The following is a 25,690-nucleotide window of genomic DNA, read 5'->3' as shown; positions in this document are numbered from 1 at the left end:
TACCAAATTTTCTCAAGTTTAATCTTATTATGTTCCTAATATGTAGTGTGATCAATGAAAATTAAGTCGATCACGAGGTCATCTGCCTATTCATAAAAACGCAAAAAAGAACATCTTTACTTTCATAAATTTAAACCAGGTCACGAGTTCGTTTTTCAATAACCCAATTCAAACTTAGAGCAAGCCACGGTGTTTTATGAATGAGAAGCGATGCATTTTAGAAATGTTCCCACAGTTTTATAGCAGAGGTCATCTGATCAGGATCGGCTGTGCATCGAGAGAAAATATAGTGTTAGATGAACAAAGATAATGAACAAAACGCTCATTCGATAGCAAAGATCGAGAGCTTCGGAACTATTAAAGGCCATAAGCCCCACTATATTTAATGTTCTGTGATTTGATTAAATACAACAAAAAGTATGTACTTCTTTTTTGCATTTGAAAAAAACAAAACCTTTAACGCACGGGTATTTACTGCAATCCTGCCGATTTCTTGATGCGTTCCGGTTTTTAAAGATTCTGTTCAATTAAGACTTCGAACTCTTATCACAAATTGAGTGGCGACATTAATTTTGTGATGTCCATGAGATCTAGAAACCAGTTATCACGAGACGGACCATAAGCTCAACTACCCACTTGGAACAATAAAAAAAAACTTTGGTATTCCTACATTACAGCATTTGGTTACAAATTATTGTATTACATGAAGTTAAATGTAGATAAGTCGCGACGGAGCAACAGAAAGTAAAAGTTATATTAACATGGGTTCAAACGATTTAATCGAAACAGCACGTACTCTGATAAAAGCTCATTACAATAAAATTACAATAAACGGATAATAATGTAACGTTCGCATTGATTATATTAAGTTAGTATTTTCAATATTTATTAGTCAACAATCATAGGAGCCGTGCTCTTACGAAAACAGGTTCTGTAAGAAGTGCAACTTCATCGAGGAATTCTTAGGTCATGATATTAGCATGAACCTGGTAGTATTTACAATAGCCGTAATTGATCATACTGAATCAAACATATACGCAAATACTAATTAGTTATAAATATGTTATAGAAAACCTAAAACCAATCATGGTTAAACCATTCATGACACGAAATATTCCCATGGCAAAGATGCAAAAAGCGTACGTACAGTTAATTTAATGTGTGAAACTTTGTTGCAGATCTGCGAACTATAACAATAAAACCGGCGAGTGTGTGCTCTCTAACATGGACCGTATCACCTTGGCGGGAACCAACGCTTTTCAATCAAACGAAGGCAAGTAATCTAACGTAGTTTCATCAACTATATTACTAGCGAATAATAGTATAAAACTTTATTACATACTAGCTGACCCGGCAGACTTCGTAGTGCCTCAATCGATAAATAAAAGACCTAAACTTTTGTATAAAATAAACTTAAAACAAACAAAAGGAATCCGTTCGACGGGGGAAACATCATAGGGAAAACAAAATTGTTTTTTTTATTTAATTCCGAGCATTTTCACATTTATCTACCTTTTAAACCTTCTCTGGACTTCCACAAATAATTTAAAACCAAAATTAGCCAAATCGGTCCAGCCGTTCTCGAGTTTTAGCGAGACTAACTAACAGCAATCATTTTTATATATATCGATATTGCTCTATTTTTAGACACCGACTATTTGGAGAACAACTGCGTTGAAGAGCCAACAAAATTGTGCGAGTTTAAAAAAATGGGTGGACGTATTCTTAAGACTGTTGATTCCGTATATCAAGACGTGCAGACTATTGAAGAATGCCGAGAACTTTGTCTAAATTCGCCTTTCCGTTGTCACTCATATGATCACGGTGATACTGGTGACCACGTCTGTCGTCTCTCTCATCACTCTCGGGCTACACTCGCTGATATCCAGGTATATACTCTTCTATAACTATACCTAGCTGCTAATGATATGTAAGTATAGGAGTTAACCAATGAGTATTTTTTTAGGATCCTTATTTGGAAGTTCCCGAAGCAGCCACTTACGAACTGTCATCCTGTTACAACGTATCCATTGACTGTCGTGCTGGTGACATGGTTGCCAAAATTCAAACATCCAAATTGTTTGACGGCAAAATCTATGCTAAAGGAAGTCCAAACTCTTGCGTCGTAGATGTCAAACAGAGTCTTGAGTTTGAACTGCACATGGGTTATAACAATATCGAATGTAATGTTAAACAAAACGGACTTGGAAGGTAACGATATTTTTGAATAAAAGATGGTTATAAGTTATTTTATTAAAAGTGAATTTCTTGTAATAAATCATCGATTTCAATCGACAGGTATTTAAATGACGTTGTTATTCAACACCACGACACAATCGTAACTTCGTCTGATCTTGGTTTAGCGGTTACTTGTCAGTATGATTTGACAAACAAGACTGTTGCCAATGAAGTCGATCTTGGAATTCACGGAGACATTCAAACTGGTCTGTCCGAGGAAGTTATTGTAGACTCACCCAACGTAGCGATGAGAATCACAGACAGGAGTGGTGACGATACTATTGCTTCCGCTGAAGTTGGAGATCCATTGGTAATTTTAATTCATCTTTACTCAGTCTTTTGATTGATTTTTTACAACGGAAGCGTCTTACTAACCTTTTATTAAAATTTTAGGCTCTCCGATTTGAAATTATGGATCCCAACTCACCATTCGAGATCTTCGTGCGAGAACTTGTTGCCATGGATGGTGTTGACTCCAGCGAAATCACGCTTATCGACAGCGATGGTTGCCCTACAGAACATTTTATCATGGGGCCACTATTCAAGTCCACTTTAAGCGGAAAGGTAAATTAAAATTCCTTCAACTTCAACTTTACCTTGAAGTGTCTAATTAATATTCATTTTAATTTTTACATTGGAAATGTTTTTTTGATTGTAATACTGATTAATTTTTTACAGACGCTGCTATCACATTTCGACGCCTTCAAATTCCCTTCGTCAGAAGTTGTGCAATTCCGTGCCTTGGTGACTCCTTGTATGCCTACTTGCGAACCAGTGCAATGTGATGGCGGTCCGAATGAATTACGTTCAGTAATGTCATACGGTCGTAGGAAGAGGCGTTCTACATCTGCTACACCTACAGATGATATGCTTCTCGTGCAGACCATCCAGATTACTGATAAATTCGGATTCGACAAACAACGTGCTAAGAATGTCACAGAGGATGCAGTATATGTAAGAGAGACCGACGGAACTTGTGTGAATGCTTCAGGAGCCATGCTAGCTGCGGCCGCTTTCTTGGCAGCTCAACTAGTAGTACTTGCAGCGTGGACCTGCAGTTGGCAACGAAGACGTGCTGCTGCAAAAGCTGCCGAACTTCTTCCAGGCCCTAACGCACCCTCATCGCTGTGCAAGGTCTACGATGCGAGCTTCCCTCGTGCACATCAGAGGCACTTTTGAAGAATCGCTAAACATGTCGACGTGATCAACGTTCGCAATAGTAGTTTATTTTGTTATTGTAAAACCCCCGTCGTGTCCCGGCTCTCGGATACAAAAGTGACATACTCTCTGTTTGAAGAGTACAGGACCACGACAGCGGTTATTTATTAATAGTGTCCGAGCACTTCCGCGTCATACGCTATGTGCGGGCGAAAGATGTGAGAGTGCACGACACGGAGAAGGGGACGACCACAAAAGCGTGCGCAAATGTGGACGAATGTTAGGGCCGGCGCGTTATGTGATCGTAGTGCAAGTTTTTGATTTTTGTAAGGACGCTTACTTGTCCCCATCTCTGATGTCGTTTGCGGGACCGCGGCCGTGAGTCGTAATCGAGATCACGTCGCTCATTCGTTCTTCTCATTTAAAAACGCAGAAAGCTGTTCGCGGTAATCTGTTTAGTATTGTACCATATATATTAAATGTAGAATAAGCCTGAAGTTAATCATAGAGATAGATAAAAGTAAAATTGCAGTACCTTAAGTAGATTAGCGAACGTGCGACCTAAGTCAAGCAACGATGGATTGACGGCCGTCCCGACATCGTATTTATTTGAATTTAGGATAATTTTATTTACATAGTTTATGACCGATTTATATCTATTTAATAAATTTCTAACATAACTATCTAAATTAAGCTAAAGAAAGCTTAAGAGTAAACACAGGTAGAATTATGTAGACTTAATTATTAAAAATGCATCTTAAACATAATATAAAGAAATCGTTTACGCTTTTAAAGAGCGTCTTATTTCATCCGTCCGATTGTCATCAGGTCATTTATTTGGAATAAATATTTTTAAATATCTGTGTTTTTTATTTGAAAGAAATAAACCACGAACCTTTTCAAATTTTAAATGTTAAAATTTTTAAATCGCTCATTGAAATACTACATCTGTGATTTAAATTATTACCTTATGTTAGTACATTCGGAGTTTGTTTGCTACAGGTCTGTTTATATTTTACGTTAGCTTAAATGGACAGATGAGCTCATTCACACGATAAATCTGATGTTAAGCGATTACTGGAGTATACAACTACTATAACAAAATGATATCTTCACCAACTTTGAGATACGAGTTCGAAATCTTCATTGCATTTGTTTCCATATTCATAATCTTACATACTAATAAAGTTAGAGGGTAAAAAATATATTGGATTATTACAAACAAAATAGACCACGGCGTACAATTACCAGACACAATCTCTAAAATAAATTTAGTTTACCATATTGAGTAAGACATTATAAAAAAAGATAATGTTACAGAAACACCTTAGAGGCAATGATCTGGATAGTTCTCGGACCGGCAACGGCACACATCAATAAGATGTGATCTCAAAGTCAAGGTTCGCGCGGCATTATCACGTCTAAAGGGGCAGGTCTCGACTCTCGAGTACACATTCGTGCATGAGATTAAATCGCCTTACGCTGACGACGGCACGCGACAAACAGACACGTGCCGCCTTCCTTGCTGAGTTAGTGTTGAATATTAGCGGTCTGCTAAATGTTCTTCGCATATCTAGATGAAAGCAGCAAGTGCACAAAGCACGTGCATTCTTGTTCATATAGGTACACTTAGTATGCCAACAATAATATTAGGTATTAGTGATTTAGATTTTTATTTGAGAATTTATTTGATTCGATACAGATCACTTAACATGGCAAAACATCCAAAAAAATCTGTTCTCGATAACGTCGTATTTAAATATTTTTGGGAAAAAAAATCTAATTAAAAATAATCTAATCTTAGCACGCGTTTACGTAAGGAACAAAAGGTCTGAAGCCGAGTTTAATCCGTTTTAAATGTGCAAAGTAAGGACGTTATGATGATGCTAATTTCTTAATGCATTGCATTGCTATAATTTTGGATTAAACGGCTTGCTACTAGACGTATACAGATTATAACTGCTTATATACGCAATTTTGTTGTTGACGACAATGGGCCCAGTACTTTCATAGGACTATAAAATTTAAATGTTGAATGTAACATTGTTGTCAGAGATAAAGTTGTTCAGAATAATATGAAATATTCATAGAAAGGAATCGACTGTGACCACCGGAATCGCAACATGCGTAAAAATAAAACGAATGGATGCTTGACAACGATTTATGTGAGACGATGGGCAATAACTTCTTCAATGGGCATGTCGACTCAGTCGTAATGCGTTTTCAAAATCACATATTTCTGCATTTAAAAAAGTCTGCTTTACCCGGTTTTCATATTTGTATCATGTTTCGGAATAGATCCAATTTTTTTCTTATTTGCTTTTGTTACCAGTTTTTATTTAAACAAACTAATTAAACTAAGGAACGAGATAGTGATGTTTTTTAACATACTTTATCATAACTTGTAACTGATACAGGTTAATACATATTTAGTGAGTCCATTGTGTGAAAATAATATAAACATAAACCTTGAATTTTGTTAGGTTATATTAATTTTATTTTAAATTGAATTATATTAATTTATACTTTTGTATTTTCCTGCAAAAACCAAACTTACGAGTCGTAAAGGAACTTTCTTATTAAAACATTTCCAATTGAATACAATTATGTCGTGACAAATATGCATTTAAAACTGACTGTTTAATAAGAATCAGGACACTTTCGTTTGGAAAGGAAAGTAAGCGACGACAATAGCCTCTTCACTTCTTGAATATTTAAGAGAAAGGTCTGAAGCCCGTGTTCCTATGAGCATACAAACATAGGAATGTGCGGAACGATCGATGAGATTCAGAGGTCACAACACCGTTTCGGAATTACCTGGGTTGCATGCAATCGTAACAATTCCTTTGGCATAGATACATGAGATAATGCTGAGGGTATTTATTTTTTACTAGTTTTTTTACTCGCGGCTTCACACCCAGTAATGTATTTTTTAATTTTTTCAACCACAAAATATACATTATTTGAGGATGCTGCTATATGTTAGGTTGCATGTTCTTCTCTTTGGCGTTAATAGGTACAAATTCTGGGCATTGGACACAAGCAATGCTGTATATAGCTGACCATGGTACTGGGAAGACTTGCTTATGTACTGTTTGTTTTAATGTCATTTTACTAGGATGTATTGTAAGTCTGTATAGATAGCCCCGGTCTGCCTATTCCAGCCGCGAAGCAGTCATGCGTTCCGGTTAGAAGGGTACGGTCGTTTTACAATATAATCCAGAATTAGACCTTATATCTTAAAGTGGGATATATTTGGGCTGCAATAGCCACTTTCCACTAGGTGGGCCATGAGATTGTTCTCCAATCTACGCAATTAAATAATGTAGGCCTGCCCTACTTACTATGCATTTTTTTTATATCCCGGGGTATCACAGGAGCCTTTCCCGTGAATGTATGCAAGTTGTCTTGTTGCGATTTTAGATATCTAATACATATATTAAGTTGTCATGCCGGACCCTCTAAAAGTTATTTTGCCATTCCTCGAGAATATTACAATACTTTTTTTAAAATGCAAAATACTCTATACTGTTTTCTGGGCCTTTGATAACGTGTATGCCAAAAAAAAAAAACCGCTTGAGTAGTAAAAGGCGTAATTTTTGGATGTTATAATATTAAGTATGGATTATTTTTACCCGAAAATTTTAGAAAGTTGGCCGAATCTTGTGTTAAATTGCAACTAACTAATAAATATTTATAATAATAAAGTATTATAAAATAGGGCCGAGATTTTACAATAGTATTAGAAACTTGCGAATGGGTAATCAACAATGCAATTTATCAACTTATCAAAATCATTACCTACTACATAAATATATTTTTTTAGTATTTTGTAGAACATTTAAAACTTTAAAATTGAGATTATTTATTTTTATTGCTTAGATGGATGGACGAGCTCACAGCCCACCTGGTTACTGGAGCCCATAGACATCTACAACGTAAATGCGCCACCCACCTCGAGATACAAGTTCTAAGGTCTCAAGTATAGTTACAACGGCTACCCCACCCTTCGAACCGAAACGCATTGCTGCTTCACGGCGGAAATAGGCGGGGTGGTGGTACCTACCCGTGCGGACTCCCAAGAGGTCCTACCACCAGTGCAAACGAAATATGCTTGAATGTCTATATCATTATAAATTTGACACCCCACTTCCAGAAATGTATTAGATTTAAGATCAATATACATATGTATTTTTGTGTTGACATTACTTTACATATAAATTTACTTTCCAGCTACGATACAAAATTAGCTTATTAAATTTCTTGGTAATTAATATTCGAAAGTTATATTATTAATTAAGGCTTAATGATTGTGCGAAAGACGTAAGAATTCGTTGGAAAGTTATTTTGTTCCTTTTACTTAATATTTAAGTGCACTCGACACTGAAATCTGGTTCTGAGAAAATAACGGATAATTTCATTTCACTCAATTAACAACCGAATCTGCAACTTGGCACTTTAATTTCGCCGTGTGCCAGTCGCCCGAATACTCGGGTGACCTCCATCTCTTTTTTGATCCTATTTTTATACTGCCCATGGTATTTAAATTGCAATGAACATTTCACTCGTTTGTTTTTAAGTAAAACAGGTATCGTTTTTTCAGTGGAAGCTTAACGAATGTACACCATACCGGAGCTGGACCATATTTAATAAAGCACTAAAAACGTAAATAGAGGATGTTTTTACGTTAGTGAATTTTGAATTGCTGTTTTTGTAAAGCGTTTGAATCGCTGTTTTTTTTAAATACATTACTACTATTACAAATTGTTTTTAAAGCTATGAAATTGTATATTTTGGTTTCAAATGTCCTGACTGGGTTTAGTTGAGCTAATAAATTTTGCACGGCAATTTTGAAATACGTTATATTTTTTTACTTGAAATATATTCGTAATATTTATATGTAAGCAATAGTTTAAAAAACCATAACCGTATTTTATAAGTCGTAAGTGATCGATAAGACAAATCTAATGAGCCCAAACTTTACCATGTGATACGTATTCGAAGATTTTCTCACCCGGCTTTCAGATTAATCATCAGACCAGCCTTATACCACATCGTGTCATATTGTTACCATATACGTTTTGAGTTACGTTTACTAGAAAAATTTCAAGGAGTTAGAAATTGATTTCCAATTGTCTTTTGATTATGCTTTCTTCATTCATCAAGCTACTAAAAATATATAAAGTAAATACTCGACGTCACCCAAAACACGTCATTTCGGTGCTTTTAGGTACGACAAGCTCCGGTCATCGTTCTCGAATCTGTGGACCGAATGGTAAACAGTCGACGTTGCCCTAAACACGTATTTATGGATCCTCCCAATCGATTAACAGTGCTTTCAGGTACCTCAAGCACCGGTCACCGTCCTCGCCGAACCCTTCGTCGCAAGCGACGGGTTAATTAATCCACAGATGCAGCCCACTAAGTTTCTCGCCTGAGCTTCTCGGTGTGTCGCGATCGGGTGGTAGATTCTGCGAAGCACTGCTCTTGCTAGGATTAATATTAGTAACGTCCTCAGATTAGAATCCCGTGAGCTAGCCTACTCGCCCGGTTACGGTGACATGGCCTCTAGGTTACCAGCTTAGACAGAAAAAAAAGTTTTATTACGGGCTACATTCATTAAAGCAAATTTTAGTGCAATGATCCAAATTTAGATGTCATTCCTCTGTAACCATCACAGGCAATAATATAAACAAAGCAATCGAGATGTACCATAAATTATTTATGATCGTAAATCCACGAAGCTTTGAGAGCACTAGCGTAATCGATTTGGTTCATTATTTAATGATTGTACAGCATCGGTTAGTGGTATTCAATGTGCAATTTGTGAATTTATTTACAACGAGATAGTCCTATCCGCACTCACGCAGACGGTCTTGCGATGTAGAAATAAATAAATATTCACGCCCATACAGCACTCATGAATATAGGGATGGCTTTTTAAAAATAAAGCATTTACGAGTTAAAGTAATCAAGAAGAAACTGTTATACTACTCTGTCAAGAAAGTACCGGGAAAAGATTAATAGTAGACAAAATGTTAGTAATTTAAATTATTATTTTCAATGCATACTTCTTCAGAAACAAGACGCTTACACCAATAAATAAAATCCAATCATTATAATATCTTTTAAAGGTTTTTCCGGAATTGAGGTCAATTCTTACCGCTAATTCACTTTTATGTCTCCTACCGCATGTCAATAGTTGCCAGGAACAGGTAATTTGAATTAGGAAAAAAAAGAAGTCGGTTAGAGCTGTATCTGGTGAATAAAGTCATTGCTCGATAGTATTTGTAAAGTGTTTTGTAAAAAAATCGTTTATAATGATGGTCTTGTGAGAATGCGCATTATAAAAACGAAAATGCAAAAGATGCAAAATCCAAGAATTTTCTTTCCACAAAACTGGCATTTTTGTCGATTTTCCTCTCTTAAACGCCACATAACGCTCAAATAATATACAGTGTTTACAAATACGAGACGCGAATGTGAAATATTCAAAATTCTCCGAGAACGTCCGATTTTTGTCTTGTATACCGATATATTCCTTGTTTCTAGAATAATCTAACATATAATACTAGTAGAGCTCAGTGTACCGTAGGAAACAAACATACCTAAAGACCATAAACAAAGAAACAAATACCGTCTTACGAACGAGTTAACAGAAAATGGATACGTGGTTAGTTTATAAGCTGTCGAATTGGGAGCGAGAGTATGCTAGCGAAATCTGTATCTCTGTAATCTACTAAAAGACCTTGGTTTGTGGAGAACATCCGTAAATTCTATATTTGAAAAAGCCGCACTAGTAGGTTCTTACCAGATTTGGCAAGGCAGGGAGGGAAATGCGGAGAATTGTGGTGAGCGTAATTCGTATTGACAATTCCCCTTAAACCTATACTACACCCGTGACAGGTCCGCTGGCATTCTTTGTGTAAATTCCTCATTCTCTGCAACATGCTGGACCCGGGACCCGCACGGTGAATGTATCCATCCATGGATTTTTAAGTAGTTTGTCTAATTTTTTTACGGTTAAGGGTTTTGTTAGATTAAGCTACGATTTTCCATCATTCACATACTTTTCATGGTCACCGGCCGATTGTAGTAGCAGTTTTAGTCATCTCGCGAAAGCCTTAGAGAATAATAAAAAGTGTTTATAGTCGATTACTTAGCACTGTAATGTATCCGAAACGTCAAATTCGAAATTATAATATATCATAGACCTTTAAAGTAATATTTTTAATAAAGATGACACATCAGCCATTTGTAAGTTTTGTGTAACAAAATCAGTTTTAAATTCTTTGCAAAAAATGTATTTAGTTTTTATACTTATATTTTTTTTCTCGATTGTGATGCCTAAAACAAAAAAAATCAATCTAAAGCTACTAACTACTATAGTTTCAGTGTTATTCTAATCGCCTTTAAAATAATTCTAATTTTGTTATTTGTTCTCGGTAAATGCGAATTAATCGGTGCAATAAAATATCACCGTATATTCTTTAAGCAATATTAATTGAGCAATAAATCTAAGTACGTATGGTACATTAATAAATATGCAACTATAATGGTATACAATGTAAAAGTATTGGATTCAATTCGATACGCGATCGAATAATCGATCGGTCAGTAAACGAGTGGGCGTACTCGATAATTTGTTGACGTTCGTGCTGACTCGTGTGTTTGAATAAGGGTTTGATGAGAAAGCAAGCACTCATTTATTTTCGCACGAAAACTTCCGCAATATGGGTGGGCGAAAGGGTAATATACCTTTAGAGTACTTTACGGCTAACATATAAAGTGTAATGTGAATTATGTCTTCCCATAATTAGATAAAGGTCTTGAGTTCCACGATATAAATATATTTATCTCATTCTTGCGATTTATGTCAGGTAAAGAAGTACAAGATTCTCTTAGACGATCAACGATCTCGGAACAAATAGAAGATAGTCAAGTTGAGGCCTGACTGACACGAAATTTATGATGAAAATCAAGCTAGTACGTATAAAATTAAGTTAATCTGTTCGGCCTTTATTAAACTACTGTGTCCAACGATAAATTATTGTGGTTGTCCTCGTAAACAATTCAGATTTATAATGTATACTTAAACAAATTGCCTGGCCGGCTTAATGCTGTTATACCTATACAAATCAAAAATGAAGAATCGGTATCAAAGTGTAATGTCGGAAGTGATCAGCGAGGGATCACGAAGCGCAGACGCGGACTAACAATCCGTTAATAGATGATCGTGTTCGTGACCCCGCCTTCCGAGCTCAATACTAACATCCAAACTGACGTACACCATTATTGTTCAACTAACTTATTATTAGACTGCAGTTTTGATAAACGTTTAACAGTTCATAGGCGACCACTGTTTCTCAAATTTATCGATTATTAAATTTTTTTTACATCAAAATATTTTACTATCACATCCGAACTCCGTAATTTTCACAATAGATGCTATATGAAAATGTTACTTTAATAACATCTTTAGGTCGACAATGTTTACATAAATTAAATTTAAATATATACCAAATAAGGCAATCATAGGAAAATCAATAGGTTCTTCATAAAAAAAAAAAATACATTATGATCTATATTTTTCCAAGCCATGTTTAATTGGATGTCAAAATGTGAAAGCCAATTGTTTTGAAATTACATTGAAGTTTCGTTTTTTTTTATACGATCTGTTCCAACGTCAAGCTAGAACATATAACTGCTTTACGGCAGAAAGAGACAGGCTGGTGCTAAATGTAACATTAATTATACTTGAACTATCATGCTCAACGTAAGTGGAACACGAAACGCCATTTCTTTTAAGCTAAGCCTAATTAGTTCTGCTATGTATAAACATAACGAATTTAGCCTAATACTCTTTAGTTATGACCTAGACCTGTCATCTTTCGGTCACTGATTAGATCGTAACCCGACAATGCTCACGAAATAGCAATCAACATTCTTGTTCGCATATTCCTGTCAGGTACTGAAAAGCAGCGGTCTGATGAAAGTCACATTTTTTATGTTATCTCTTATTTTATTATTGGAGAACCAATAACACGAAAGATCATTGATTTCTTTTGTGAATTTAATAACGACTCGAATGTTATATGAGCTGATATGAGTCAATTAACATTACGTTGTTGGTTTTTTTTTTTTTAATTGTACGTATGGACCTCTGTTGTTTAAGGTTACCAGCCTGCGACAATGTATTTACACTGCAGTAAATGACAAAAGTATCGTAGGACACTTTTTATACATTTTAGAATTCTGATATTGGTACCGATTGATATTATGTTGTAGGTATTGAAAAATCTATTAATCGATCGAATCGATTAATCGTTTTAATCGATTATATATCGACGCTTGAAAGGCAAACGTGACTAAGCGACAATGCGTGAACTTTACAGTAGACTAATTTAAAGTTGAAATACCTGAAAACAATATTTATTTTAACGAATCTAGCTGTAGTAGAAATGATTTTAATAGACCTAGAAATATATTTTTTTGCACATCGAATATGGTTATTGCCTATCATTTATGTACAAAGCAGTTATTGTCGTTTAGTCATGTTTGCCTTTCAAGCGTCGATATGATAAGTAATTCGTAGTGGTTTGAGGCATCGAGTGATTTTGTCCAGCTATCTCTAGGACTATAGCAGCGTCCGATAAATGAGCCGAATTGACACAGTGCGTGTACAAATCCTTTTTGCCATGTATGACTCCGCTCTGAAATGAACTCTTTTCCAAGATGTTTGCGAGTACTACGTTCAAACGTCGTTTAATAGTCCTAAGCGATAGTCCTAAGCTGATGTCCATGAGCGTACATTGTCTGCTTTAAATTTCATGCGTCATTATAATTTCAATGGATTGTTTATGTATGCGTGCGTAAGGGCTGTGTGCGTATGTATTAATTAATGTGCTTAGAAGAAAATAAATCACTTCGAAAATTAAACATTTATCTTGAACGTTGCTAGAAGCTAATCTGGAATATCTTGTTTCTGTATATTAATAATAAAATATCAATGTAATTTTATGATTCAAGTGCAACTTACCCTTAACCTCTGATCGGCGACCGTCCATACGCGACTCGCGAAGTCATTGGAAGCGCCCACAATGTACGCGCCCGTGGAATCAAAGTCCACAGACATGACACCCGCATTCGAACCAACTAATGTACCCTTGTTTTCAACAATACCTGTAAGGAAGGGGTGAATTGAAAAGTTGTATGTAGCCGATTTAGATTAGTCCGTGTTTTTTTTTATATTGCTTAGATGGATGGACGAGCTCACAGCCCACCTGGTGCTAAGTGATTACTGGAGCCCATAGACATCTATAACGTAAGTGTGCCACCGACCTTGAGATATAATACACACGCTCCAGATATAAACACAGACATAAAATTGTATTTTACACCCAATAATGTTAACTTTACTTATTTATATGTAAATGCCTAAATTAATAAATCGCTCTATGTCAATCCATACTCTCATACTGCATTCTGGCCTGGGGCGGAGCAGCCACTTCTCATCTAATTACCCTTGAAAGAGCTCAGAGAGCAGTATTGAAAACTATTTTAAAGGAACAATTTCGGTATCCCACAGACACTCTCTTTAAAGAATTTGGGGTCCTGAGCGTGAGAAGAATATTTATCCTTAGGGCAGCCCTTGATTACCACAGAGAAGTTCCTAAAATTACCAACTTCAAAGTTCTTGTTACAAAACGTACTCCTATAATCCCGACGCCCTCAGTTAGGACGGCTTTTGCTCGCCGTTTTAGCTCCTACATAAACCATACTTATATAACAGACTCAACAAAAAATACAAAATTCTTAACCTAAATTACGAAGAAGTTAAAAGAAAGTTAACAAAAGAACTGCTTAATTGGTCTTACTCTTTTTCGGAGGAGTTTCTGAAATGCATTAAGTAACCCTAAACACGTACCTATGGTAAAAATCATTACACCTGTTCCTTTTCTTTTTATATATATGTGTATGTGTGTGTATGTGTATGTATGTAAATATATATATATATGTGTGTGTATATATAAATGTATAATATTCGCTTACCTATTTTGATTTACTCGTATATTCAGCACCGTTATTACTAGTTTTAAGATACTCCTGTAAAAAACTCCACGAGACAGGCAGTGCCTAGTGTGGAGAGTTTTTAGCAAACTGTTATGTGTAAATGTTTTCAAGGTTAATAAATAAATTATTATATTATTATTATTATTATTTTTACCCAAACATTTTTATTTTAACTAAAAAAGTAAATTGATTGAGGTATTACTTTTTTAACTTTAGCACCAATTCATATTGATATTTACGGTCATTGTTTACTACTAGAATATAAAATTATGTCCGATGACGTCACTGCCATTAGATGCTCATTCATCTACATTTTAAATTCCTAATCCCTTAAAAAACTTCGAGTCTTAACAAAACTGTAATAGGGTATATATCGGCGTACATATATTCAAGAATTTTGATTTCCATTTCAGGCTTAAGAAATTCCTGGTAAGATATAAATCTTGATTACTTAATATGCCTTGTAGCTAAGAGACGTAGTGAAAATTTACTAAAAAGTTTCACGTAACACTTTTTTTTTTATTTCAACGTTCCGAATCATTCTGCAGTGAAATATTGACCGTTTAATGTTAGGTTTGTTTGATAAATTGCCTTTTCTTAACATTAATTATTTCAAATATTGTCTTTGTCGAATACATATTCTGTACATATTTTTGGGTTACTTTTTTTTAGTTTCCATGGTTGAATGTGTTTACGAACCATCCGGTGAAGTGGTTACGGGAGAACCCATAAATATTACAATACATTTATTGTACCTGGAGACATGAGGTCGAGGTGTCAACTATAAAGGCTGTACCACTCTACAAACTGGAACTGGGTGCTTAGTGCGAGTTTTTTAACGTTCTCGATAGCGTAAAAGTTAACTCAAATTTGTATACAGTTGGAACAGCGCCGCTCGAGGCACACGTAGACAAACGTTCCAACTGAGTTAACTTTTACGCTATCTAGAACGTTAAAAACTCGCACTAAGCACCCTAATAGCACTCATGGCAGGAATAGGCAGATTGGTGTTACCCGTGCAGGCTTAAAATACACGCTACCACAACGTAGTATCGTAACGACTCTTTTCAAACATCTTTAGAACAAGGACGAGTCACAGCGCTTGGTTATAACTTCGGAATTGGAAAACTACATCTTTGATAATCACGAACCCGACAACAATGTTTTTTTTTTATTTTTATTGCCCTTGTAGGCAGACGAGCATACGGCCCACCTGATGGTGAGTGGTTATCGTCGCCCATGGACTTCAGCAATGCCAGGGGCAGAGCCAAGCCGCTGCCTACCGTTAAAAGCCGCTGCCTACCGGTAATGTACTATCAAATATTCCTTTTTTATTTTAGGTATATTATTAAAACGCTATTTCACTCACTTTTCGAAACATCCCATAACTTTACTTTTCTGTCCGCGCCGCCGGTCGCCACCAGTCGATCTGTCGGACTCCATTTTACGGCATACACTTCTCCATCGTGCGCGTCCTAAAATCAGTCAATTTGTTTAAGTATTATTATTTTTTAAATTCCATACACACTTTATTATTCGATATATTATAACCTAGTCGCGTATCCTGAACTCAAAGAAAATTTTCAATTTCAGGTATATTTTTAACAACATAAGCACGTTTTTAAAAATATTCGTAAATAAGTAGTAATAATAATGTTTTATTACATTCTGATCTATAATAGTTTTTTTTATTGTACGAGATTTTTGGACTCAAAAATAGTACACACATATATGAGTCCTAGAACTAGACCTAGGTATTTACTGGTACCCACTACCAATTTGCCTGTTCCCACTGCAAAGTATTCATGCATTCTAGTTTCAAGGTGAAACAGTGTCCTTACAGTTACATTCAAACTTTGACATTATATCACGACTAGATTATGCTTGTTGTGATGTCTGTGATCTCTAGTAACTGCTTAACATTAGGTGGTCGGTAAGCATATCTGCATATCGACGCCAGTAAAATAATGTTACGCTGGTAAGTGTAACGCCATCTATCGCCGAATAGCCCAACGAATATCGAAGTATCTAGTAACATCTAGAAGACTCGAGAAGTATAACGCTCTCTATTGTCAGATAGCGGAAACTCACTTCGAATGTACTCGACGATTCTAGAAATGTATCGACTATAAAAGCGTTGCAGAGATGTGCATGTGAGCGAGTGTTCTAAGTGTTAAATACAGTTTTAAATTGTACTTTGGTGGAACATTTATTTATGCCGAACCCCACCGCGTAACAATAATAAGAAAACGTGAACACATTTTTAATTAACAAAAAAAACATTCTTACAAATCGAATAGCAACTTTGGAGGGCAAAGCCGTCGCATAGTAAGGCAAGGAATCCATTATCTTGTCGTCTGTGCTTCCCGCTGAGCCGCCACTGCTTCGACTTCCGCCCTCCCTTGCGGCCTCTTCCAATTCCTTCCGTAGTTTGTCGCTTTTCTTTCTGAAATCAATGGATCCATCACTGTGGATTTTCTTCGACGTTTCTTGAAATTATTTAGGACTTATAGTTCGTACAAATTGCTGCGTTGTTCCCTGACATAACTAAGAGTTTAAAGTACATTAATAAAAAAACATTCCATCATGACGTACGAGAGTTTCTTTGGAGAATACGTTTAACGTTTAGCGCGCGTGTGTCTTCTATCGACATTTATGTATTCTTTACGATGTTACATTTCATCGTAAATGTTCTATTTCCTCACAACGCAACAATCTGCATCCATGGCTTCCCACATTTACGACTGTTCGAACCGTAAAGCTATTATTGTTCAAGCGATGTAATATATAATTTAGGTAAATTGATCAATGAGTAATTTAAAAAAAAAAATGTATTAATTTTGTACAGCATGCAAAAAAGGTTGTTGTTACATTGGTTAAATTCAACCGCGACCCAAACGTATCCATTGACCAGAATTGATTTTAAATCGAATGATGATAATCAAATTGCATTTTCACCAATATTTTTTTCCAACCTGACCTGACCTCCAACATGACCTAATTTTTTTGAAGCCATTACCTTTCTCACTTAGTAAATCATTATACTTTCAATGAACGCCGCAACATAGTCTATAATACAGTTGACATGCAATATAATGGAATTAAAAACTATATACAAATTTTAAGAGTAAAACGATTGAATGCATAATGCGTGATAAATCAAGTTTCTGCTGAGAACAAGCATACTAAAAGAAATTATAATAAAGACCAATGAATGATCAGTACTCAACTAAATTACAATTCAAAAATACCTCAAAACATTCCTTATGATGGAATTATTAAGGTTGATATCAGTTTTGCAATTGGTTAGATAGTTATTCTGGTGGTAGACGAAAAACACAATCATAGTAGGTACCTACACCGAAATCGTTCATTCATACGAACCTATTTTTACACATGTGTTGACGCAAACGAATAATCTCACAGCTCATTAAACGATTGCTACGTATATGAGCCGCGTTTAATTACTTACATTAATAGAACATGAATTCACGATACTTTATTAACTGAAGATATTTTTTTTTAATATTACACAGACAAAACTCATGCACATATCACACGCTATAATGTTTTAGGTAAATAGAATGATATAAGGACGTTTGTACAACAACAAAATGAAAAGATCCCAGTTAAATATAATATAAGTGCCAGGGTATGTACACACGTCATAAACACCAAAAGAAAATCAACCAGATTAAGTTCCTTTACTGTACATTCATAACAATAAAAATAATAAAAGAAGAAAAATATATTATGAGTCAGTTTCAGAGTGCAGTTAAGACATAAATATAATGGGCCATTTTATGGAGAAGTATAAAATGTTCAATATGAACGCCACAATGCCTTCAAACCACCACATCTCTTTTCACGTTATGTCAAACTCACCCGAAACTAACTCTACCGAATGTGTTGAAGAAAAACGCGGTAGGGTTGCTTGACCTGTTGAAGAAATTAAACAAAAAAAAGCAAACAAATATCATGGGTACTTTTGCAAGCTATCGAAGCTGCGTCGCACACACAGCGCCCTCTGTATTTACTCTATGGCCTCTACAAAATGTCAACACAAACTTCACAGCTTTTGTGCAGTTAATTATTATAACGACTTGTGCCATACAAAATAAACTTTCTAAAATACTGGTACTCCAGATCGAACTTTGTATGAGACAAATCGTTTCTCTTCGAGTGCACATAAAACTAAAGACAGCAGCGACATTCACTATGATTCATTGCAACTAAAATACTTCCAGCCACGAAAACATTGCTACCAAATTCCCAAAAATATTGCATTCAAACTTTCCTACGAAAAATATTTAAAAGAAGTCACAAAGGTATCGTTGATTAAAATTTGACATGACTATGGATTCAATCACATGTGCGTGGGCAACGACAAGTGAATGAAAACATGACCTATGAAACTGCAAAAAACATGCTTAATATTTTAGTTATCAAATCACAGATAAATAAATTCACACTACAATTACTACTTACTTTAAATAATGTTCATTTTCTTCGTTCATTTTATCGGCATCTTTTGATTTATACTTTATAAGTCTTTCAACCAGTGATCGATTTTCGTCCTAAAATAACAAAAATAAACACTAAAACAAAATGAAGATGAATTTAAATGATTCACACAAAATATACGTCAATGGATGGTCTACCGATTTAAAGGATTTCCGCATTTTATTACGACAAATTGAAATTTAAATTCACTAATTTCACAATTTCGTTGATTTTTTAAAAAATTAAACTCAACGCTAAAGCTTATATGAAACAAGTGACACACTTCCATGAAACGTTCTAACCGACTGAATCTGTAAGTGATGTTACTTGTAACATAGCTATATGAGTTTTCCGTATACAAAACTTTTATCACGTGAGGTGCCGTAAAAGATATAGTGTGTTACAATTTACGAGCCACAGGGATTATTACTTGAGGTCGTTAATTTAAGTAAGTAACAATATTTTCGTTAAATAAATAGTCTAGCGTGACTTCGGACACTCAGCAACTAATTAGTACGTATGGCTTTTGCAAGGTATCGTATAGGTATGTTTTCGTCCATTTAGATTTTCGTTTGACGTTTTATTTCGGATTAAATTTGAATTTATTTATATAACTAAAATTAAAGATAACACACTGAATATTATGAAACGTCAACCTCGCCCCGGCTTGGACGAACGCCAAATTTAAAATGATGCTATAAAAATCTAAAGTTCCACTGGAATAAATTGTTCGTACTAACAAGCAACATAACTATGCCAAGAATATTGTACTCAATATAAACAATAGCACGCATCAAACGCAGTGGTTATTTTTTAATTTTTTAATAGCCTACCAAAGCGTCTTACACAAACAACCATTGAGTTACGATTTGATTTTATTTATTCATCTTGACTCTTAGAAGTGCCTAGATGAAAGAATAAAGTATTTAGGAAAACCGAAAAATATTCACAATTTCGTTCGTGTTAACGATCATTAAACAGCTGACATACAGGGAGGCAAGAGTGCTCATTAAGAAGCAGAAAAGATAATAAATTGATATAAGTTCCATAATAGTGAACGGTATATTGGATGCGGAAGGCAGAGGATCGTTCATTTGGCGGACTATGGGAGAGGCCTACATCCAGCATTGGAGAGATACAGGCTGATGATGATGATTATGAACGGTATATACTTATGATTTATTATTTTTTGTAATTCATAATTCTGGAAGTTGCAGAATTAGTAAACTATAGTTTGTACTGTTGTTTTTGGTATTTCATCGTGAGAGACTGACCAATACTCAATAACAATTTGTTTTTTCTAAATATATTTTATGATTTGTATTCAAGATGGATATTTTTTTGTACATTCATGACAAATAACCAAATATTTTGCAGTTTGTTTATGTAAAAATTTTATGAATAATGCCATCTAGCGGCTGGCTGTCGCACTAATATTAACTGCTTGCGTTTGTTTTTGTAACGGTAGCGTTTGATAAGGTTTTCGGTCGACGACTCCGACGAAGAGTTCGACATACAAACTAGCTCATAGACCCAACCCAAAGAGTTTCTCGCTGGATCTTTTCATTGGGTCGCGATTCCGATCCGGTAGTAGATTCAGCGAAGCATTGCTCTTGCTAGAGCTAGTGTTAGCAATTCTCTCAAGTTGAGCCCGTGAACTCTCCTACCAGTCCGCACGAAGTTGGAATAGCCCCTTAGGCTACCAACGATTAAGTAGGGAAAAAAAAGAATAATAAACACTAATAATCGGTATAGTGCGTGTTATGCTAAATATATTTTTATTCATACACGAATGAATGATCTTACGACACATTAATTTGGTGCTAAATGGTTACCAGAACCTATATACAACATTCCCAGAGAATGCTTCAAATCGTTTCGCGACAGAAACAGACGGCGGCTCCCAATGCAATCACCACCAGTAATTTTGCAATTTATATTGTGAGATTTTGATTACACGATGTTATTTTTTCATTATAGAAGTTATTCGTGAATATGGAATAACTATACAATTCAAAAGAAAAGAAAAAATACTTGCATGCGTGATTTCAACAAAGCCTTTAGGCCAAGATGACATAAAAGTCTGACAAGTTAATTTATTTCAAAGAGAAACTAAGAGAAAATTTTATTCAAGGTATTTCAGAGTACAAACTTGGAATTTGTTATTTGCTAAACATACTGAAATCATCGATGTGCCTATTTAATTCTAACACTGGAAATTCTACCTATGATTTCATGGTTAATAAGTATAATGGCAACATTTCAGACTATATAATATACCGTTTCGAAAGATCTTGTTTCTTTTAAAACATGAATTTAAATAATGACAAATTAAGTTACCTGGGCCTTCCTCAGTTTTTCTTCAATAGATGCAAATGCTATCTGTAAGGCTTGATGTTCATCGCGTAGCACTTGATTTAAACCTTGCAATTCTGACATATTTGTTTCATACATTTGTATTTCAGCTCGTAAGGAAGCAATTAATGCTGTGTTTTCTGAAATTCTAAAAAATGATATTCCAAATTTAAGTGTCATAACGGTTATTAACAATATAAATATAATAATATTACTGAGTTCACTGACAGATGAGTACACCTACAAACTTTAAAAAATTAAATGCACATTTGCATTTTATACATAAGTGTACATAAAAATAGTCTTGCGTGAAAATTCTGTGATATAACAAGCATAATTAATGTAAAATCTGTTAGTAATTACAAGCAAACCCGGCCACACGTTGCTGTGGCTAAGGTTTTTGGTTCTAAATAGCACGTGGCCGCCTATGCTCATACCAAAAATTCACAAAGTAAGAACAATTGGGTTTCACATTTACTACGAAATAAATTTCTAATAAACTTTAGCCTCAGCAACACGTGGTGTTTATACCATTAAATTAAAGTTTATGTGAAACGTTGGTATTTTTAACAAAGCGCCATCTATGAGATATTAATGTCAAACAGTATTACAATTGTCTGTAAAAACTTAATTAAGGCGCCATCTTTTTTAGACTTATGAAACTTACAATTAGTAACTATAATCAACATAACAATTCATTTTATTGTTAATTAATAAAAACTATCCTATGGCCTAGGTTGGAACAAAACACATATTAAAAAAAAAGTTAAAAACCGGTTCAGTAGTTTAAGTGTCCATCGCAGACAAAGAACGTGACACGTAATTTATATATATTAAGAAGATTAATCAAGTCTTCTTATTAATGTTGAACACAGAAGAGAGAGCAGCTTGTTGATGGTAAGTGGTCATTTGGTCCATAAGCACAAAATATACCAGGAGTACAGCCACTGCCTATGGTAAAGTAATTTCTTACAATTATAAGATATCACATTATTTTTGTTAATTTGATATATTAAAAGATTATTACATCACATCCTTTGCTTGAAGCTGTTTCTCTAAGTCATGTACTTTTTCATTGAGACTCATTATTTGCTGTGCATTCTCCCCCCTTCGTCTGTGTAATGATGTTAGCTCTTCCTGTTGTACAAGAATTTTTTGCTCCATAGCCTGTATCCTTTCATTGCTGGCACTTGCTGTAAAAATTGGATGACTGTACTGTACTGTATTTAGTACACTTTTTTAATTGCGGAAGCTAATCTGTTTAATTGTTCTGTTACAATTTGCAGCTCTATTTTAAAGAAATTAAGACTGAATGCACATTTGAATTTGATGATTATACACATTATAGGTCTTGTGGGCTCTAGTAGACAGTCAGAATTTTTGTGTATGTCAGGGATCTAGATTTTTAATCAACATTACTGGATATAATACATATTTATTACATTAAAATCAAACTATTTAAAGGCACATGACGTAACTAATTTCAAATAGCTGCAGCAGTGAGAGGTTTGCTTATAGCTTTATGGCAATTTTATATTTATAGTTTCGAAATCTTACCTCCGCTGGGTGACCCATCAGTGCTTGAAAATCTAATCCTTTCATTTAATAAGGTTAGCTGCAGATTTTCATTTTTTAAGGTATTGACATTGTCAAAGAGTCTACTCTCTGGAAACATAAGTATTGTAAATTGAGTGTGAGCACATCATTTTTTTACATTTAAACATTATCTTGAACTTGACTTATTTTTTTTCTTTATGCTGTTTATATTTTTCAATCATAAAAAATATAACAGAGTATTCCAGATTAACAGTTGAACTTTATATAAATTAAAAAATTAATAATTTCTGCTCATTCAATGATTTTGAGCTGGAATTATTTATGGGTTATGTTTTTTTGTATTGCAGACAGTTATAAGAAACAGGCACTAGTCCACCTAGAAACAATATACAAACATCTTTTAGTTTTCTGATACACACTTTGACTAGTAATTAAATTTGGACACTTTGATATAGACAGCATTATTAGCTATGCTACTAATGAATTACTAAATGGTTTCCGATTAACATCAACATCAAAGTTATTGTGAAAACTATGTAATGTATTATGTATAGTAAAAATGCTCTGCTGTGATAAGTAATTTTAGATACTCTAATTATTTGATGGAACAAAACTATGAAATATATTTTAACCACATTCAGTTAATTATTTGAAGTTACAAAGTACGCTTTATGGTTATAATCATTAAAATGACGCACGTTTAAAAATACGTACATTTATGGTAATTAAAATTTTATCTACACATCCATTAATTATTAAGATGTTTACTTTCGTGTTGAAAGTGATTAGCATAAAATTAAATGAATTTATTATAGGATTAGATTAATTATTCTGAAAATTTCAAAATACTCGGTTGCTAATTGACAATAAACAAAGGATCACTAGTTCGCAATAGGTTAGGTAACTTACGAAAACTGATTATATCTTGAAATGCTGCTGTTTCATATTTATTCCTTGTTTGCAACTTGCTGATAATGTTATTTCTCCACTCTCGACTTTCCATTATTTCATGCAATGTTTTTGCAGATATGTATTAAAATTAATTAGTACAATAAAGTATTAAAATCAAAACAAACAGATGTCATGCTGTTTCATGGAAGATTTGTAGACAGTTCACTTGTTTTTATATTAAAAAAATAGAAGTATATGGGCTAGTCCATTTGTAAGAATGTTTATCAACCACTTGGTTAGAAAATATTGATAGATGAATTATAAAATTTAAATAATTTTAGTACCACACAATTCAATATTAAATAGTTCCATTCAATATGTTTTGAAGTTTTCATAAGTGACAAATTGAAATTTGACAGTATAGTTAAGTTTTTCTAATCTAGTAGACGAAAGTATTATACCATACAGCCAAGCTTTTCGTTTAACCCTAAAGTGCAACTGGAAGTAGTCTGCTGTTGTGAATAGTGAAATGGATCGAAATGAAATTGATGTGGCATGTTTGAGCAAAGAAGATGGAAGAAGAAAATGAAATAAGGTCTTAGCAAAGTATTGGAGATTTCTTGTAACTGCAATGGACCAGTTGTAATAAATCAAAAAGCTACATCGAGCACGTAGAGTTTTTATATGTAGATATTGAATAGGTGGGTATTCATTTGGATTCCTTTTCTTCGGCGGAGAGTCCTCAAGTAGCATGTTTCTATAATATATTTGAAAATTGCCAACATGCTTAGGAGTGGGTTATATTAATTTAATAGACATGAAATACCAATACTTAAAATCTGTCAAGTGTATACCTAGATTTGCCATAAATACTGAGACAAAGGAAAAAAAAGTTTCTATCGCAAATAACATTTATTACTTTTACAGTGTGTTAGCTTAATACATAAATATAAAACAATTAAAAGTATAAAAAGCTTATTCGAAGTGGTCTCCATTAGCTGCAACACAGTCCTTTAAACGTTGAGGCCAGTTATCAATAGAAGCACGCACTCTTTCCATGGGAAAATTTTTCACTGCCAATCTTATTGATTGTTTTAGGGACTCCAAATTATCATGGCGTTTAGAGCAAGCCGTACTCTCTAAAACTGACCATAAATCATAATCCAGCGGATTAAGATCGGAACGAGATGACGGCCAGTCTTCAGCTCTGATGAAGTCCGAAACGTTCTTTTCAAACCCAGACTGCGTACACCGAGCTTTATGACCTGGCGCCGAGTCTTGCTGGAAGGACCATTCTTGATTATTGAACATGGTGTTGTTAAAGGGCTTCACTACCTTCTCAAGAATGGTATCTTGATACACTTGTGCCGATGCTTTGATACCTTTTTCACAAAAGTATGGCTCAGTCACTCCTTCATAGCTAATACCCCACCAAACCATCACTGAAGTCGGATAGTGCCCACGTTGCACTCAGTCGACTAATTGGGAAGCTTCCTTAGAGCTTTGAGCATAAATACGGTCATTTTGTTTGTTAAAATGTTGCTCAATTGTAAAAATTTTCTCATCTGTAAACAATTTTTTTTATGACCTCCCTTTGCGTACCGCGTCAGTAGATGTTTCGATTTTACCACCCTATTCTCTTTTAAATTATCAGTTATGAAATAACCAGTACGTATCTTACAGGCTGCAAGTCCTAAGTCATCTTTTAAAATACGCGACATGGTTCTAGGTGCTATCTTCATCTCCCGATATAAAATATTTTGCTTTCGGATGGATTTCTTCGAATTCTTTCCCTTACTTTGATGGGCTTTTTCGTACGAACACTACGTGGACGGCCAGATCTTTTTCTGTCACCAACAGAGGAGGTCTCATTGCACCTATTAATAGCCCGGTACACAAACATTTTACTAATATC

General features: G+C 34.6%; 2 protein-coding genes across 3 annotated transcripts in view; one reads left to right on the top strand and one right to left on the bottom strand.

Annotated features, from left to right (window-relative positions):
* The window catches only part of LOC101744039 (uncharacterized), a 51,506-nt gene extending 47,251 nt beyond the window's left edge, over positions 1-4,255 (top strand). The window contains exons 6-11 of the mRNA XM_004930540.5: positions 1,179-1,273; positions 1,648-1,889; positions 1,967-2,211; positions 2,299-2,548; positions 2,632-2,802; positions 2,917-4,255. Of these exons, the coding sequence (XP_004930597.1) occupies positions 1,179-1,273; positions 1,648-1,889; positions 1,967-2,211; positions 2,299-2,548; positions 2,632-2,802; positions 2,917-3,417 (1,504 nt within the window). The 3' untranslated portion in view covers positions 3,418-4,255. The remainder of the gene's footprint in view (positions 1-1,178; positions 1,274-1,647; positions 1,890-1,966; positions 2,212-2,298; positions 2,549-2,631; positions 2,803-2,916) is intronic.
* The window catches only part of LOC101744668 (autophagy-related protein 16-1), a 168,092-nt gene extending 143,918 nt beyond the window's left edge, over positions 1-24,174 (bottom strand). Inside the window, exons 1-9 of one of the 2 annotated variants that reach the window (XM_038011746.2) lie at positions 23,794-24,174; positions 22,885-22,992; positions 22,355-22,520; positions 21,313-21,475; positions 18,958-19,046; positions 18,355-18,408; positions 16,759-16,915; positions 15,839-15,944; positions 13,436-13,578 (exon numbers count right to left, since the gene is read on the bottom strand). In XM_038011746.2, the coding sequence (XP_037867674.1) occupies positions 13,436-13,578; positions 15,839-15,944; positions 16,759-16,915; positions 18,355-18,408; positions 18,958-19,046; positions 21,313-21,475; positions 22,355-22,520; positions 22,885-22,992; positions 23,794-23,887 (1,080 nt within the window). In that variant the 5' untranslated portion in view covers positions 23,888-24,174. The remainder of the gene's footprint in view (positions 1-13,435; positions 13,579-15,838; positions 15,945-16,758; positions 16,916-18,354; positions 18,409-18,957; positions 19,047-21,312; positions 21,476-22,354; positions 22,521-22,884; positions 22,993-23,793) is intronic. The other variant, XM_038011747.2, reaches the window with a different exon arrangement.
* Positions 24,175-25,690: the final 1,516 nt, after the last annotated feature.

This window comes from Bombyx mori, chromosome 6, assembly GCF_030269925.1.
Source record: "Bombyx mori chromosome 6, ASM3026992v2".
In the NCBI taxonomy this organism is placed as follows: domain Eukaryota; kingdom Metazoa; phylum Arthropoda; class Insecta; order Lepidoptera; family Bombycidae; genus Bombyx; species Bombyx mori.
This window is presented reverse-complemented; position numbering and strand designations above follow the sequence as displayed.